Genomic DNA, 15081 nt, shown 5'->3' on the forward strand with positions numbered 1-15081 from the left:
CTCGTGGGGTGGGCGACCAAACCCCCGAGTCAGACTGTGCTGGAAGACCAGGCCCTGTAGCCCCCGCTGCACTGGGCCCCGACGACCTGACTACTCCCCTCAGCTTCCCTTCCTCCTCTGCGGTAGGGTCGAGTACCCAGCCCCCAGTGGTGACCACCTCGTCCCCTGGCACGGCTTCGTCTCTCATTGTGACTACTGCACCTTTTATCCCCACTCTCTCTCTGTGGGTTCTCAACGCTGTCCCCGCCACGGCCGCAATCGCACGATTCCTTCCCGTAATAATACTTACAACACCTTGTTTGGTCCCGCTACGTGGGCTAAATACTTTGATCTCCACAATCTGGATTCTACTTTCCTGACGATTTCTCCCTCCATAAACACCTTGTTGATTCAGTAGATGCCTCTGTTACTTTTAATTCCATCAGTTACGGTACGTGTGTCGTCGCTGCTCCTTCTCAGGATGCAGCTACTCGCTTAACTATCGCTTAACTACTTTGTCCTGCATATGAGAGACCCCTGTTCGGGTCTCCAAAAACGCTTGGTTAAATGCCAGTGTTGACACTGTTTTCCTTCCACACCATGTTGCAACTGGTGTTTGGGACCTCAAAGATTGTCATGAGGATATTAAACATATCCTCGAAGCCCAAGGCCATTCTGTCCTCCAGGTGGACACGTTTACTCGACCCCCTCGTGGTCGTCGCTGTCAGCCCCTTCGAGTTGTAAAAATCACCTTTGATAGTAGGGCCCTTCCGCCCTCTATTATTCTTGCTGGTGCCAGATGCTCCGTTCAGGAGTACATTCCCTCTCCTAGACTTTGCAATAAGTGTTGGAAGTTCTGGCACGGTGTCCTCAAATGCACCAGTACTGTGTATCTGTGCCCCTTATGTGGGGACGATAGTCATTCTAAGTCCGAGTGCACTTCTCCCCAGGCTCGCTGCCTCAATTGCGGTGAAGCCCACCCTACCTTCTCACGCTCGTGTATGCACTACAAACTCGAAGAAGCCGTCCTCAACTTGAAGCCCCATGATCGTCTGTCTTTTCCTGAAGCGAGACGCCAAGTTCGTCATCTCACCCCTTTCGCGGGCGTCTCCTACGCTAGCGTGTTGCGTTCTACCTCTCCTCGTCCTTCCCGTCTTCCTCAGTCACACAACTGTTTCCATGCCTTAAACCCGACCACACCCACCACCTCCTCCGCTATTCCTTTGCCTCCTGTTCCAGATAGTCTCCCTCCCGGTTCTCCATCTGGGGTTTCCTCCCTTCCTACCCAGTCCGCCATATCTCCTTTGTCTTCTTCTCCATCTCCCCCCACTCTTTCTTCCCGACCCTCCCCCCAGTCTCTTGACCCTCCATGCCACCTGTCTGTCCAGGCTGATATCCATCATCCTCAGCAATCTTCGTGTTGTTCGCTCTCGTTCCTCTTCTCCTGCTGAGACCATTGAGTCTGTCGCCAGGTACGTTGTTACTGGAACACCTGTCTCTTCGAGTCAGAAACGTAAGCCTGGCTCCTCTCCTTCTTCCTCTCCGGCGGGTAAGAAGGTTTCGCTTTCTTCCTCACCCCCTCCCTCTGACTCTGTCACTACATCCTCTCCCATTTCAGTGGTCGAACCCCCTGTCTCTGATATGGAGGTTTGTTCCGCCCCTGATTCCCTCTCTGTTGCTGCCCTTCCTGAGGTGCACTTCCTGATTTCTGCACCCCCTCTCCCCTCCTCCAACTGCCCTTGCCTGCCCCTCTCAGTTGTCTCCTCCTCTGGACCCCGTCAGTCTGCCTCTGGTCTGTCCTCTTGCTCCCTTCCCTCTCTCATTACTAAGTTTACCCATGGCCCCCTAACCCTGATTTTGCCGACCCTGGTCCTGATCCAGACCCTGATCCTGAGATTCTTTAATAAATTGTGTTCTTCTATACCTTTATTTCTTTCTTGTTCTCTGTTACTGTCCTTTCTCTTTGGTAATGTCTATTCTTCAGTGGAATATTCGTGGATTTTATGCCAACTTCCATGAACTCCAACTTCTAATTACACAGTTTTCACCACTTTGTGTTTGTCTCCAGGAACCGATGGTTGGTGCTCGTCCTGGTCACTTTCGTGGTTATTCCATTCTCTCTCCCCACCTCCCCCTCCCCAGCTCTTGCTGGGGCCCGTAACTCTACTGCTCTCTTAATTCGATCTGATATTCCCTTCGTCCCCCTACTTCTTCCGTAACCTATCCATTGTTCTGCTGCCCGTGTTTTTGTGGGTAAATGGTATACAGTCTGTTCTATTTATCTCCCCCCAAATGTCCCGCTTTCCCTTCCTGATCTTACCTTTTAAGCACCTCCTGGACTCCTTGCCAGTCGGTGCTCCTTTTGGGTGATTTCAACTGTCGACATTCCCTCTGGGGTGATGTTCTGACAAACACCCTAGGCCGTCTTCTCGAACCGTTCGTCCTCGCTTCTTCTCTATCTCTTCTGAATTCTGATGAGCCCACCTATGTGGACTCTCGAACTCGCACCCTTTCCTGTCTTGATCTTTCTCTCTCCTCGTTGTCCCTTTACTTAGATCTCACGTGGCAGGTTCTTGATGACCTCCATAACAGTGAACATTTTCCTATCCTTGTTTCTTTTTTATCTTTCCACCCTCCCCTCTCCTTCCCTAGCTGGCAGTTTGCCAAGGCTGGCTGGAGCCTATTCACCCCTCCGTGCTATTCTCTCTGACCTCCTACTTTTTCATGACACTGTCTTTGACGCTGCCCTCCGCTGTATTCCTCACTCTACCTCCCGGGGCACGCGGAAGTGCGTTCCCTGGTGGAATGCGGACTGTGCTCGGGCTGTCTTCTATAAGCGTGCAGCCTGGAAGAAACACCGATGCCGGCAGATAGCCGATTTTTTTATTTTGTTTAGGAAAGCTAGTGCGGCGACCCGTAGGACCATCCGTACAGCTACATGTGAGAGTTGGAGATCTTATGTTTCGACCATTACGTCTGATACTCCTCTGCCGCAGATCTGGAAGAAGATCTGCAAGATTGCGGGTAAGTTCGTTCCAGATGTCTCGCCGGTTCTTCACCTGTGTTACTCTTGTGGCAGACCCAGTGCAGGTCGCGACCGAACTGGGTTCCCAATTTTTTTCTGTTAGCTCTGGTTCTCATCTTCCTCAATCCTTCCTTCTTCGTAAGCCCGTTCTTGAATCTCTTCCCTTAGATTTCCACACTCATCTCCGCCTTCCCCTATAACGATTCCCTCTCTCTCTCTACACTTCAGTCAGCCCTGGCCCTCTGCAGTTCAACAGCAGCGGGCTCGGATGACATTCATTATGAGATACAAATACAACAACAACAAATACAAATTTTTATTCAGGTAAAGTACATACATACAAGGTAAGATACAAATGTTGATGGATTTATAGATAGAGCTAGTACATACAATGCCTAAAGCCACTATTACGCAAAGCGTTTCAGGCAGGAAAAACACTAAGACTAAAACTTAATACTAATTAAGATTAAAGTATAAATTGTGTTAAGAAAAAATAGAAAAAATGGAAAAAAGGGGGGGGGGGGGAAACATGGCAGAAAAAAAGCAAAAATACAATTTGGTCAACAAAACAACATTGTTTAACATTAGAAGACATGGGTTGACGTTTTGGGGGTGAGGTAGGTTACATTGAGTTAATTAGGTAGTATTTAGTTTTTATCTTAAACTGGTTGGGAGAGGTACAGTCTTTAACATAATTCGGAAGGTCATTCCACATTCAAGGTCCCTTGATTTCTAAAGCATTTCTAGTTAGACTAAGTCGTACTCTTGGAATATCAAATAAGTATTTGTTTCTGGTGTGGTGCTCATGGGATCTGTTACAACCTTCTAGGAAGCTTTTAAGGTCAGGATTGACATTACAGTTCAGCTTTATATATATATATAATACACATGAGAGGATGTGCAGGGACTTAATATCTAACATATTCAGAGATTTGAGTAAGGGTACCGAGTGATGACTGGGGCCAGAGTGAGATATTGTCCTAATAGCAGCTTTGTGTTGAGTAATTAGAGGATGTAAATGATTTTGGGTAGTAGAACCCCAAGCACAAATACCATAGTTAAGATAAGGATAGATGAGGGAGTAATAGAGAGTCACCAGGGCAGGGCGAGGTACATAATATCTGATCTTAGAAAGAATGCCAACAGTTTTTGAAACTTTTTTTGATATATTTAGAATGTGTCCCTGGAAATTCAGCTTGCGGAAATGAGAACGCCAAGGAATTTGCCATCTACTTTGTTACAAATTTGGGTATTGTTAATCCTGAGATTTATTTGATTTGAGGATTTATTGCCAAACAAAATATAGAAAGTTTTGTCAATTTTGAGGGTGAGTTTGTTGGCAGTTAGCCAGTGATGGACTTTATTTAGCTCAGTATTCACTGTGACATTTAGTGCAAGGGGTCAGGACTGGAGTAAATGAAGGTCGTGTCGTCAGCAAATAGAATTGGTTTGAGATGTTGGGAGGCATTTGGAAGGTCATTAATGTAGATGAGAAAGAGGAGAGGGCCAAGTATGCTGCCCTGGGGAACACCAATGTTCATGGGTAGGTTGGGATAAATTGAATTATTCACAGAAACATACTGGAGTCTGTCAGTAAGATAAGACTTAATATACTGCAGGGAGTGACCTCTGACTCCATAATGTTGTAATTTAAGAAGAAGGTTTTGGTGGTTAACAGTGTCAAAAGCCTTACGCAGGTCTACAAATAACCCAACAGGGAACTCATTTTTATCAAGCGCTATATGTAACAAGTTAATCATACTAATAAGTGCATCATTAGTGCCTTTTTTGGGTCTGTAGCCATATTGACAAGAGCTAGGTATATTGAGTTTATACTTCGCTATCTCCCTCCTTGCACGTCTCAGTATTTACTGAGTCTGTATAACCAGGTCTGGGAGTCGTCGTCAGTCCCAGAGAACTGGCTCGATGCTGTTGTACTTCGTATTTGGAAACCGGGGTCTCTCAGGACATCCCCTAAGACTTAAATTAAGCCCTATTGCCCTCACGAGTTGTGTCTGCAAACTCTTTTGAGCGTATGGTAAATGTTCGTCTGATGTGGTTCTTGGAACTCCATCACCACCTCTCTCCTTCTCAATTTGGTTTTTGGAAGTGCTCTAGCATGACTGATGTCCTGGTGAACTTGGAGGTCTATATTCGTTCTGCTTTTGCTGCAAAGACCTCTGTTGTTGCTGTCCTTTTTGACCTGGAAAAGGCTCATGGCACAACTTGGAGATACCATATTCTGTCCCAACTTCGTTCTTTTGGCCTTCGTGGTAATCTCTCTTCCTCCAAAGCTTTCTCTCTCGTTGTTCCCTTCGAGTCAGACTTGGTGCCACACTCTCTGCCTCTTTTCGGCGTTTCGGCGTTTCTAACCACCATAACCGGTGGTCAGAAACGACTCTAGCAAGGTTGCATATTGGCCATATACGCTTAACTCACGGTCGAGTGTGAGTTAAGCATAATGGAGTGCCGCCCTGCTCCTCATTGTCCCTCTTACAGTCGTGCATATCCTTGTTGAATGTCCTGACTTCCAGGACAAGCATGTGTCTGGCTTTCTGATCGTCCCTCGCAGTCACTTGTCCCTCGATAGAATTCTTGATGAATCGGAAGCTTTTGATATCGTTCGCCTTATGTGTTTCTGTTCTCGTATTGGCGTCCTTGGTGATATTTAGCACCCTCTGATTATTCTGCACATTTGATGGTGCTACATAGCCTTCCCAGTTTGGTGCCTTCTTTTGATAATTACTTACTTATCCAAGATATATTGTTGCAAACAGGTTATATTAACTTAGGATTGGATAGGTTAAGTAAGGTTTTGTTTGGTTATGTTTGGGTTGGTTGGTTAGGTTAGGTAGTGTCACACGCTGCTCACCTTGGCCTTGTGTGACATGAGGTTACAGTTAAACAGCGGGGGATCGTGCTACTGATCCTATAACCCCATGCCGTGAGACTTCACTCCCTCCACTAGTGTCACATATCACCCCAGGGAGCTCTCCTAGTCATGCCTCAAGACCGGTCACCACTTGACCTTGGACCCAAGGGGGAGAGGAGAAGGCCCAGCCTACACTACTAAACTCAATCCTGCAGTATGTGACTCCCTCACCGGGCCTGCCCACCTATGTGTGCAGAGAATTTGCCGGACTTCCGGCCGTAGCCTCACTTCCACCTCTTATCTTCTGGTCGCCAGCTGGGTAATTCTCTCAGCGTCCCAGCAACGCTGTTAGTTCGAATATAATATATTTACAGCAGCCTAGGACCATACTATATGCTGCCAATACTAGAATTCAAATGTACAGTCATGTTGCCAACTCAGGGTCACTCTTTAGGGAATGCCAGTACCCGTGTTCAAATCTAATATCGTGTTGCCAACACAGGGTCTCTCTCTATGCCATGCCAGTAACAGTACAGTATAATCATGTTATTAATCACAAAGCTCAATGAGATGGAGGTTACACCAAAAGCAGTGATAAAATAATAAAGTTTACTCAAAGTAAACTACAACACACGAGATACATGTAAGGATTTATGGAAATAATAGCAATAATGGTGACAGCAGCGCTCCTCTGGTGGCTGCCGGCAGCTCACATCAGCTGATGAGTTAAGGGGATCACTGGGCAACTTCATCCACGTCACTCCTCACTCCTCCACGGGCCGGCCACACGCTGTCTTCACCAATCAGTGGAATAATATATACGTGCTGTCCCTCAGCCTAATCTACTCCTATGACTTATATGCACTCTAATAAATGCCTAAGCATAATAATAATAATAATAGGCCTATCTTGCCTAACAACCAAGGGAAATATGGGAGGGAAAATTGATCTACCTTAACATATCCTGTCTTCAGACGCTTAGGCTCCAGTCGCCGTTCCCTAGGTACACCGTTCCTCGCGTTGTTCCCAGCGTTCCAGAAGCATCACCAGTCCATGGGCGTCATGAAGATCCTCGTCATCTCCGTGCTCATTCCCTGAGTGAAGTTTCTGGGCGTTAGCTCGTCCAGTCGTCACTGCACACGTCGTCCCCTCAAGCAATCCTTTACCGAGACCACACTCAAGGATTAGGATGTATCTTCTCCCTTCTGAGTTTCTAGTGGACTGTGATCCAATCACCACAGCTCTGAATGCTTTGGAGTTCCACTGACGGTGAGTCACTCACTCCTCCAGCCGTCGTAACTCTCTCGACTTCTCCGAGACTATTTGCACACGGTCCTCGGCGCCCTTACACCACTGGATTAGGCTTCCTCACACTTCCCTGAAGTACTGCAGTCCTTGTTAGTCACTATACATTCGTCAGGATGTGTATATCCACTTAAGGAGGCTCTTAGACCTCGGAACTCTGAGAGCTCAATCGGCGCATGTCCGCTCTCAACGAAGCGCCAAGTATCACTGAGCGCCTAGAGCGCCAGGCCAGGTCTCTCGGTGACGTCACAGACCCAGGGGCAGGCTCTGACTGGTCAACGAAGTCATGTGACCTCAGCCAGCCAATCACCGACCGGCGGGGCGTCGTACACAAAATGGTGGATTTACAGGCCAGGCGGCGCCATTTTGTTGTACCCAGGGCGCGACTTTTCTACTTCCCTGCAAATTTACAAATGCAAATTTCTCTCCAAATAAGCAACCATTTTGGAAGCCTCATACCTCAAAAGATTCCCTGCACCTCAGAGAACCTGGAGGTAAGCTGATTATGACTCTTACAGCTGGCATATGGGAGAAACTGGAGAGGGCACCGTCACAGTAGGTACAGGAGGCTGATATGCCAGCAATAACTCTTTAGGCAACAATGTGTCTAGGATAAGTTGCTCCACAACATTGTCACTTGGACTGTCGACTTGCTTTGGCGTCACCAGCAGCTTATTTTCGTCTAATTTCGTTATGAAATGATACTTTTTCAGAGTAAAAATATGTTTTTCCATGTTCTACATTCAGTACCAACATTATAATGAGTAAATATATCATATTTATTCATTACTAACATAATGCCATTAAACTTTGGTTGGCTTTGAGTGACTTTGGGTAGCTTTGGGTAATTAAGCAAACCCCATGACAAATCACACATCAGCCAGCAGACGACGCTACGAGTACGACGCCACCTCCCTCACCAAAATGGCTCCTTCCAACATACTCCTGTTGCTGTTAATACACTATATACACACATTGTATATACCCACGTACATGTGTGTTCACCATAGTGAACCACTAAGCTAGTATGGTGAGCAAAACAAGAGTGGCTGCCACACACAGTGATGCTACCTCGATTCCCTCCCTCCCTCACCAAAATTCCTCCTTCCACAATACTACGCACAACACTATCAGCACAATCCTGCTATTATCACAATCCAAGGGCGCCTGACAGCTGGGTGGACAGCGCTTCAGATTCGTAGTTCTGAGGTTCCGGGTTCGATCCCCGGTGGAGGTGGAGACAAATGGGCAAAATGTTTCTTTCACCCTGATGCCCCTGTTACCTAGCAGTAAATAGGTACCTAGGAGTTAGCTGCTATGGGCTGCTTCCTGGGGGGTGGAGGCCTGGTCGAGGACCGGGGCACAGGGATACTAAGCCCCGAAATCATCTCAAGATCCTGGTCATTAAATCCTGTAAATGAATAATTGACCACAAGTTTATTTTGTAAAGAAACATAAGAAGTCGTTTGAAGATTCCTAGATGGATGAAATATTGCTGTGGTGCTGTGGCTAGCACTGTGAACATTGTGAACAGCATTGATTCACTGATATTTGAACATTGTACACAGTCATTATCACACTCAGGCTCTTCTGTAATACTATCATGGCTATATAAGTCCAGTTACATATGTATTTTGATATTATTAGGCAATGCTGTGGTCACAAGCTGAACAGCAATGCTGTGAGCTCATGCTGCATGCACCAGCCTTGGTTGCTCACTCAGTGTCACTGAGGCTCTCACAGCCGGGAATGTGGCCCCCCATGATTTTATTTTTAAATGGCGTCTGTTTACAAGAGCCCTGAGGAAGCTGATGTGAACCCCGTGTAGCCAGGGGAGTTTTGAATCATACGCTATACACTACCTGTAAGATCCCGGAGGCGCGTTGCGCATACCCCGTTGAGCGCCTGTAGGCGCGTTATACAGTTCAGTGGTTAAGTAATGTGAAAAGTCTAACAGTTAATAATTAAAATTGGCATTGTAATTGTCAATCCATCCTTTGATACTGGATAACAAAATGATAATATATCTTTATTTTTGTTTATTCCAAATGATTTCATATAAAGTCTCATAGGGAATATTTGTGTTATCAGGTGAAATTACAATTATACACACCTTTATAAACATGTACTCATATAAACATGTACTCATATAGGAGTGTCAACATTTAAATATGAAATGGAACTATTAGTTGACAACTTTACCAATAAACAGCAACTCTTAAAGAAGCATCAAACATTTCCTCAGTTATAGAAAATCACTACTTATTACAAAATATAGATGGAAAAGGCACATTAATAAAACATGCTACTATTTGCAACTGCTAATGTTAAAGTGAATCTTTACAAAATATCACATCAGTAAATGTGAAGAACATTATCTTAAATATATATTTATCATTTTGATTGTAAAGGACAGAAATGTTTCTACTTTGAAAAATCTACATCATAAAATCAATATTAAATGTAATGCATTTTTGGGGGGGGGGGTGTGAGCCCCAGTGGCTCCCAACTACTAGGTCACATCAGCCATGTTGTTTTGTTTAGCCTACTGGGGACTAGAGCTAGAACCTGGCCCCTCACAAAGGTGCAGAGAGAAGGTGACTCTCTGCCACCCCACCAGGAAAACATATGGAAATTCAGTGCACCAATCTTGACCACTACTAGTACTGGATTCAATGAGACCGAAACCTCAAAACTGCCAAACTCCAATGTAAAATGATCAAATCTCTTGAAACAAGCATGAGCTTGTTAGCACTCCCCTCCTCCCCCCCCCCCACCACCACCACCATCTGGGGAGCCCTACAGCTTTCAATCATTTCCAGCCTTCCACACCAGTTCTGAAGCAGATGTGCAGATGACATCCACCAACTGACAACCTGGGAGAGAGGGAATTAGAAATCCACCGGGACTTACCCAGAAAGAGGCGTTTCATTACATTCAACACTGGTTTTCTGGAGAAATGTAGGATCTTTGTGGCATCCTGAAGTTAACTACCCATGGAGAAGAAAGAGGGACACAACCAGGAAGGAAGAGAAGTCGCAGGCAGTCATGATCTCATAGTCAAGACAAAGACAAAACACTTGGTCTAACCCACAAAATATCTACCGATGCAGAATCAGCGGCATGAAGGTAGTAGAGGAGAACTGCCACTGGGCACAGCACATGATGCTCCTCCTGGCCTAACTACACGGCAACAACCAAAGGAACCCCCCCCCCCCACCCTGGAAGCACGTCAACTCGAAGAATTGGAGGGATAATCAGGGCTTGAAGGACTAACCAAGCAGGACATCGAGGCACTGGGGATGCTGCAGGACACAAAGTAGACTGACACTGCCAGGTCAATACAACTGTGAAGATAAATCTTAAGGTACAGTGTGAACAAGTGTGCGTAACACCAGTGAGCCCCAACCAGCCAAATACTTGTTCCAACCAAAGGCCTAGACAGAAGGACACAAAAGTACCTCTATTTGTCTTAGGCGAGGCCACCTTAAAGTGGTCTGACCTCTTAAAAAAGCAAACTCCCAAATACGCCAGAGAAGAGAACTCTGTCAGTGCAGCACCAGGGGAACACTCGGAGAAGGTAAGCATGAGCACATGTAGCTTAAGTGGTCAATGAGCCAGATCCACACAGCATAAACTGGATAAAAACACAACAATGAAGCTGAATACCAAGCAAACAGCTCTCACAGGACATTGTCTGAGGACGGCCAGCACTCAGCTTAGAAGCAGTTGGATCTGCATGACGTACAGATAGATGACCAGGAAGCCCTACAATGGACCTCCACAAACATCCACATCAGTGTGAGAATTGGTGTGGAAGGTTGGAGGGGAATTGGGGGCTCCAACCCCCCCCCCCCCCCCCCCCCCCACAATTGGTGAGGGCTAATGAGCTCGCACTGTTTCAAGATTAAATCATTTGTTTACATTGTTGAGGAGTGAGTTTAGCAGTTTTGAGGATTTAATCTCTTTTTTTTTTTTTTTTTTTTTTTTAAATCCAGCAGTGCACTGTACTGATTTGCTGCTGACTTTCTGAATGCTCTTCCAGTGGGATGGCAGTGTGTCAGCTGTTCTCTACACTTGTGTGAGAGGGTCGAGTTCTGGCTCTGGTCAGAACTCTATGACAGATGTGAGCTGGTAGTTGGGAGCCAACTTGGATTTAGGTACTGAAGCCACAAAGGGCTCGAACCAAAAAAAGAAAGTGGCTGTCAGCTGTTTGTTAAAAAAAAATCAGATTTATGTATAAAATACAATGTACATATATTTAATGTGCATATATAGCATAGCAATCAGTTTATGATAGCACTCCATTACAGTACATTAATCAAAATCTTGTAAATCTATGTCTTTATAAAACAAATGAAAGTCATTGTATGTTCTATGGTGAAAACCTTGACATCAACACACTAAGGTGTTGCTGTATAAATTAAAAATATAGAACTTGTTTAAACAATTATTCTTCCTTGAATTTGTTTTTCTTATCCAAGATTTTCATGAGGTCTTTACTCATGAAGTAAGGTTTCTCCATAGATCCATCATTTCTTTCACAGTCCTCAAGGAAACACAAGAACAATGTGTCCACAGCCATGGCATAAACAGAGAAGAATGCACTAGCTATAAAAAATGTACCAATGGTTATGATGATAACTGGTGTAAGGTAATAATTCATTTGTGGTAGATATTCTTGTGCAAACTTGACTTCGCCACTAAATATGAAGAAAGAAGCAACACCAATTATTCCAACCACCACCATCTTTCCGATGAAGAGCAGGAAGTCTGTCACCTGTAATTTGTAAAATTAAAGGTATTAAATAAATGCATTAATTATAATTACAGTACTCTTATTCATACACCATACCTATTACAATATTTTCAACTAACGCCAATTAAAATACAGTATTTGTTCCATATACTATATTGTACTCTACACTAAAAATAAAAAGCAACTTCAAATTATTTTTTTTTTAACATGGTGAAAGCTTTTTGCTTAAAAAACAAGCGTTGAATGTAATGAAACGCCATTTTCTGGGTGAGACCCGGAGGCTCCCTGGAGCTTTACCGGCTGATATGCTAATGTCAGACTTTGGCATCAGTTATGTGTATGGAGTTCTAGGGCCTACCGGGGACCACGGCCAGAACCTGGCCCCCTCAGAGAGGCAAGGGAAGCAATGGCCTATAGAAACCCCCGTGTGGTTGGAAGCATTCTATGTCTGCCATCGACCGGGTCAAGCATCCAGAAAGGTAAGCATTCCAAAACAAACCCCGATTTTGGTGAAAATTGCTACCTAAAGCCGAACTAGTGGATAGAACTCTTCAACAGAAAACAAGGAAACTAGTATGACGTCATACGTCACCGCGCCGCTGTCTGCGCAGCTCCCCCCTCCCCGGGAGGGGGAAGGGGGAGCCCCAGACCTCCCACGCCGGCTATCCACCCATCAGTTCTGAGGCTGGATGTCAAAACATGCGAAAAAAACGCCGACCGGAGGGAGGGAGGGTTGCTGGGGAGCCTCCGGGTCTCACCCAGAAAATGGCGTTTCATTACATTCAACGCTGGTTTTCTGGGGGGAGCCCCGTCGGCTCCCCGGAGCTAACTACCTACAGAGGAAGGTCAAAGGGACAGAACCGGGAGGCGGACACCACGCACCCCCCACGGAGGTGAGACAACCGGCAGCAAACGCCAACCCAAGGCGCCACAGCCCCGAAAAGTCCAGGGAACAACACGAGAACAACGAGCAGCAAGGCCCCCGCACGAACACCAAAAATCCATGCCCGAAAGACCGTAAGGCCACGTCGCCCAGACGGCAGCGAGAGGAGCGAAGCCACGAACGCCAAAGGCATGAGGGAAGAACACAGGCAGCTTAGCCACAAGAACACGGCTGACCACCCGGGACACTATCACCCGCGAACCGAGAAGAACAGAACCGGACCAACGAAAAACGCGCTCCGGTCCCAAACGCCGTGGCACGCAAACAACAGCGGAGGGCCGCCACTGAACACAAAAAACAACACCCCCCCGGCCCGACCAATGAAGCACCAACAAACCCTGGATCCCTCCAGAACGCAGCAGCCCCACCCCGCGCCAGAAAAGATGGAGACCTGCTGCCACCGAATAACCAAAACGCTAAAACCGAAGGAGCAAGAAAACTCAGCGACTCAACCCCCAGAGGCAAAGGCCAAAAGGAAAGAGCCGACGAAAAACACACCGGAACCGAAGGGGCACTACCAACCGAGGAGAAGACAGAGCACGCTGACCAGAGACCAGGAGAGTGCAAGCGGCGCACGAACAGGCCGGATGTGAAACGACGCACAAGACAGCTTACTAACGGTGCAGAAGCAACACCAAGACCGAAAGCAAGCTGAAGCGGCTCCGCCAGCGCCGCACGAAAAGAGGCGACAGTATGTGGCAAGACGATGGCCCCCAACCCCCACCAGAAAACCAAGCCGAGAGTAAACCAAGCCAACAAGAGTAACCACCTAAGAAGGGACAGGAAAAGGAAGGATCGCCAAAATACCCCATACTGCCGCCAAGAGAAGCACGCAGGTGGGACACCTACCATGAAGCCACCCGACCACCAACTGGAGGCGAGACCGCGAGGCAGAACATAAGCAGCCCCGACAAGGCCCCTCCGAGCCCAGGAAAAGGCGGAGCCGCGGGAAGATCTCGGGCGCGACCACCGAAACCCAGACGGCACAAGATGGAACGTCTGCCGAACAGAAAAACTCCCCAAAGCATGCAAGCCCGCCAGGAGTTCAGAAACGACGGGTCCGACGCGAGACATCGCAAGACCCAAAAAAAAAAAAAAAAAAAAAAAACGGCAGGGCAAGCTAGAAAACCAAAGAAGGCGGAAGGGTCGCCGCCAGAACAGTACCCGAACCAAGGGGTACGAACAACTGCAATAGACCGAGACAAAGAAGCACATCACAGGACACTGTAATGTGCTTCTTTGTCTCGCTTTGTCTTTGTTAGGCTGAAAAACGCCTAAGAACACACGCAGAACACCCCTGCTGCAGAGGAGGCAGGAAGAAAGAGCAGAAGCACAAAAACCCCAGGATAACAACCAGGGGTGGACAATCAGGCAGGGACAGAAAAACCTCCACGCAATCCCCAGGCACAAAACGGCAGCAAAGTGCCACTCCACAACCGGACACAGGAACAAGGACATGCCACCAATGCACACGTGCAGCAGCAGCAACAGGCACCACTGCAACATGCAACATGTAAATAGCAACTCCCTTCTGCAAAGGCAGAGAACGGAGCAGGCAGACCCCAGACAGGGCCAACGGAGACACGACAAAACCCAGCAGGCCCAGAAACCTGCACCAGGCGACCGACGGCGGAAAAACCCCGCTCGATACCAGCTGGATGAGGTACTGGGAGCTCTTTTACACCTCAAGGCCAGGCTAGACCAGCCAGAGGGTGGCCCACCAGGCAGCTGCTAGGAGCAGTCCACCGGCCCACATACCCCCACAACCACTTAGTACACTCAGTATAATGTGGAGGAAGAGCTTGGACACGGGGGAGATACCAGATGCACTTAAAGTAGCAGACATAGCCCCTCTACACAAGGGAGGGAGCAAAGCATTGGCAAAGAATTATAGACCAGTTGCACTAACATCGCACATCATAAAAGTATTTGAGAGAGTGATTAGGAGTCAGGTCACCAATTTCATGGAGACCAATGACCTTCACAACCCAGGCCAACATGGATTTCGAGCGGGAAGATCGTGCCTCTCACAGCTACTTGAGCACTACGACAAAGTCACTGAGGCATTAGAAGAAAACCAGAATGCTGATGTGATATACACGGACTTCGCAAAGGCTTTCGATAAATGTGACCATGGCGTGATAGCACACAAAATGAAGTCAATGGGAATAACCGGTAAAGTAGGATGCTGGATACTC

The 15081-nt window shown here is 46.9% G+C and overlaps 1 protein-coding gene across 5 annotated transcripts in view; it reads right to left on the minus strand.

The window, feature by feature from the left end:
* Positions 1–11138: 11138 nt before the first annotated feature.
* The window catches only part of Ctl2 (Choline transporter-like 2), a 357612-nt gene continuing 353669 nt past the window's right edge, over positions 11139–15081 (minus strand). For all 5 annotated transcript variants that reach the window (XM_045763943.2, XM_045763948.2, XM_069313744.1 and 2 more), the window contains one exon: positions 11139–11961. In XM_045763943.2, coding sequence (XP_045619899.2) covers positions 11632–11961 — 330 coding nt within the window. In that variant the 3' untranslated portion in view covers positions 11139–11631. The remainder of the gene's footprint in view (positions 11962–15081) is intronic.

Source organism: Procambarus clarkii, chromosome 76 (genome assembly GCF_040958095.1).
Source record: "Procambarus clarkii isolate CNS0578487 chromosome 76, FALCON_Pclarkii_2.0, whole genome shotgun sequence".
Lineage (NCBI taxonomy): Eukaryota > Metazoa > Arthropoda > Malacostraca > Decapoda > Cambaridae > Procambarus > Procambarus clarkii.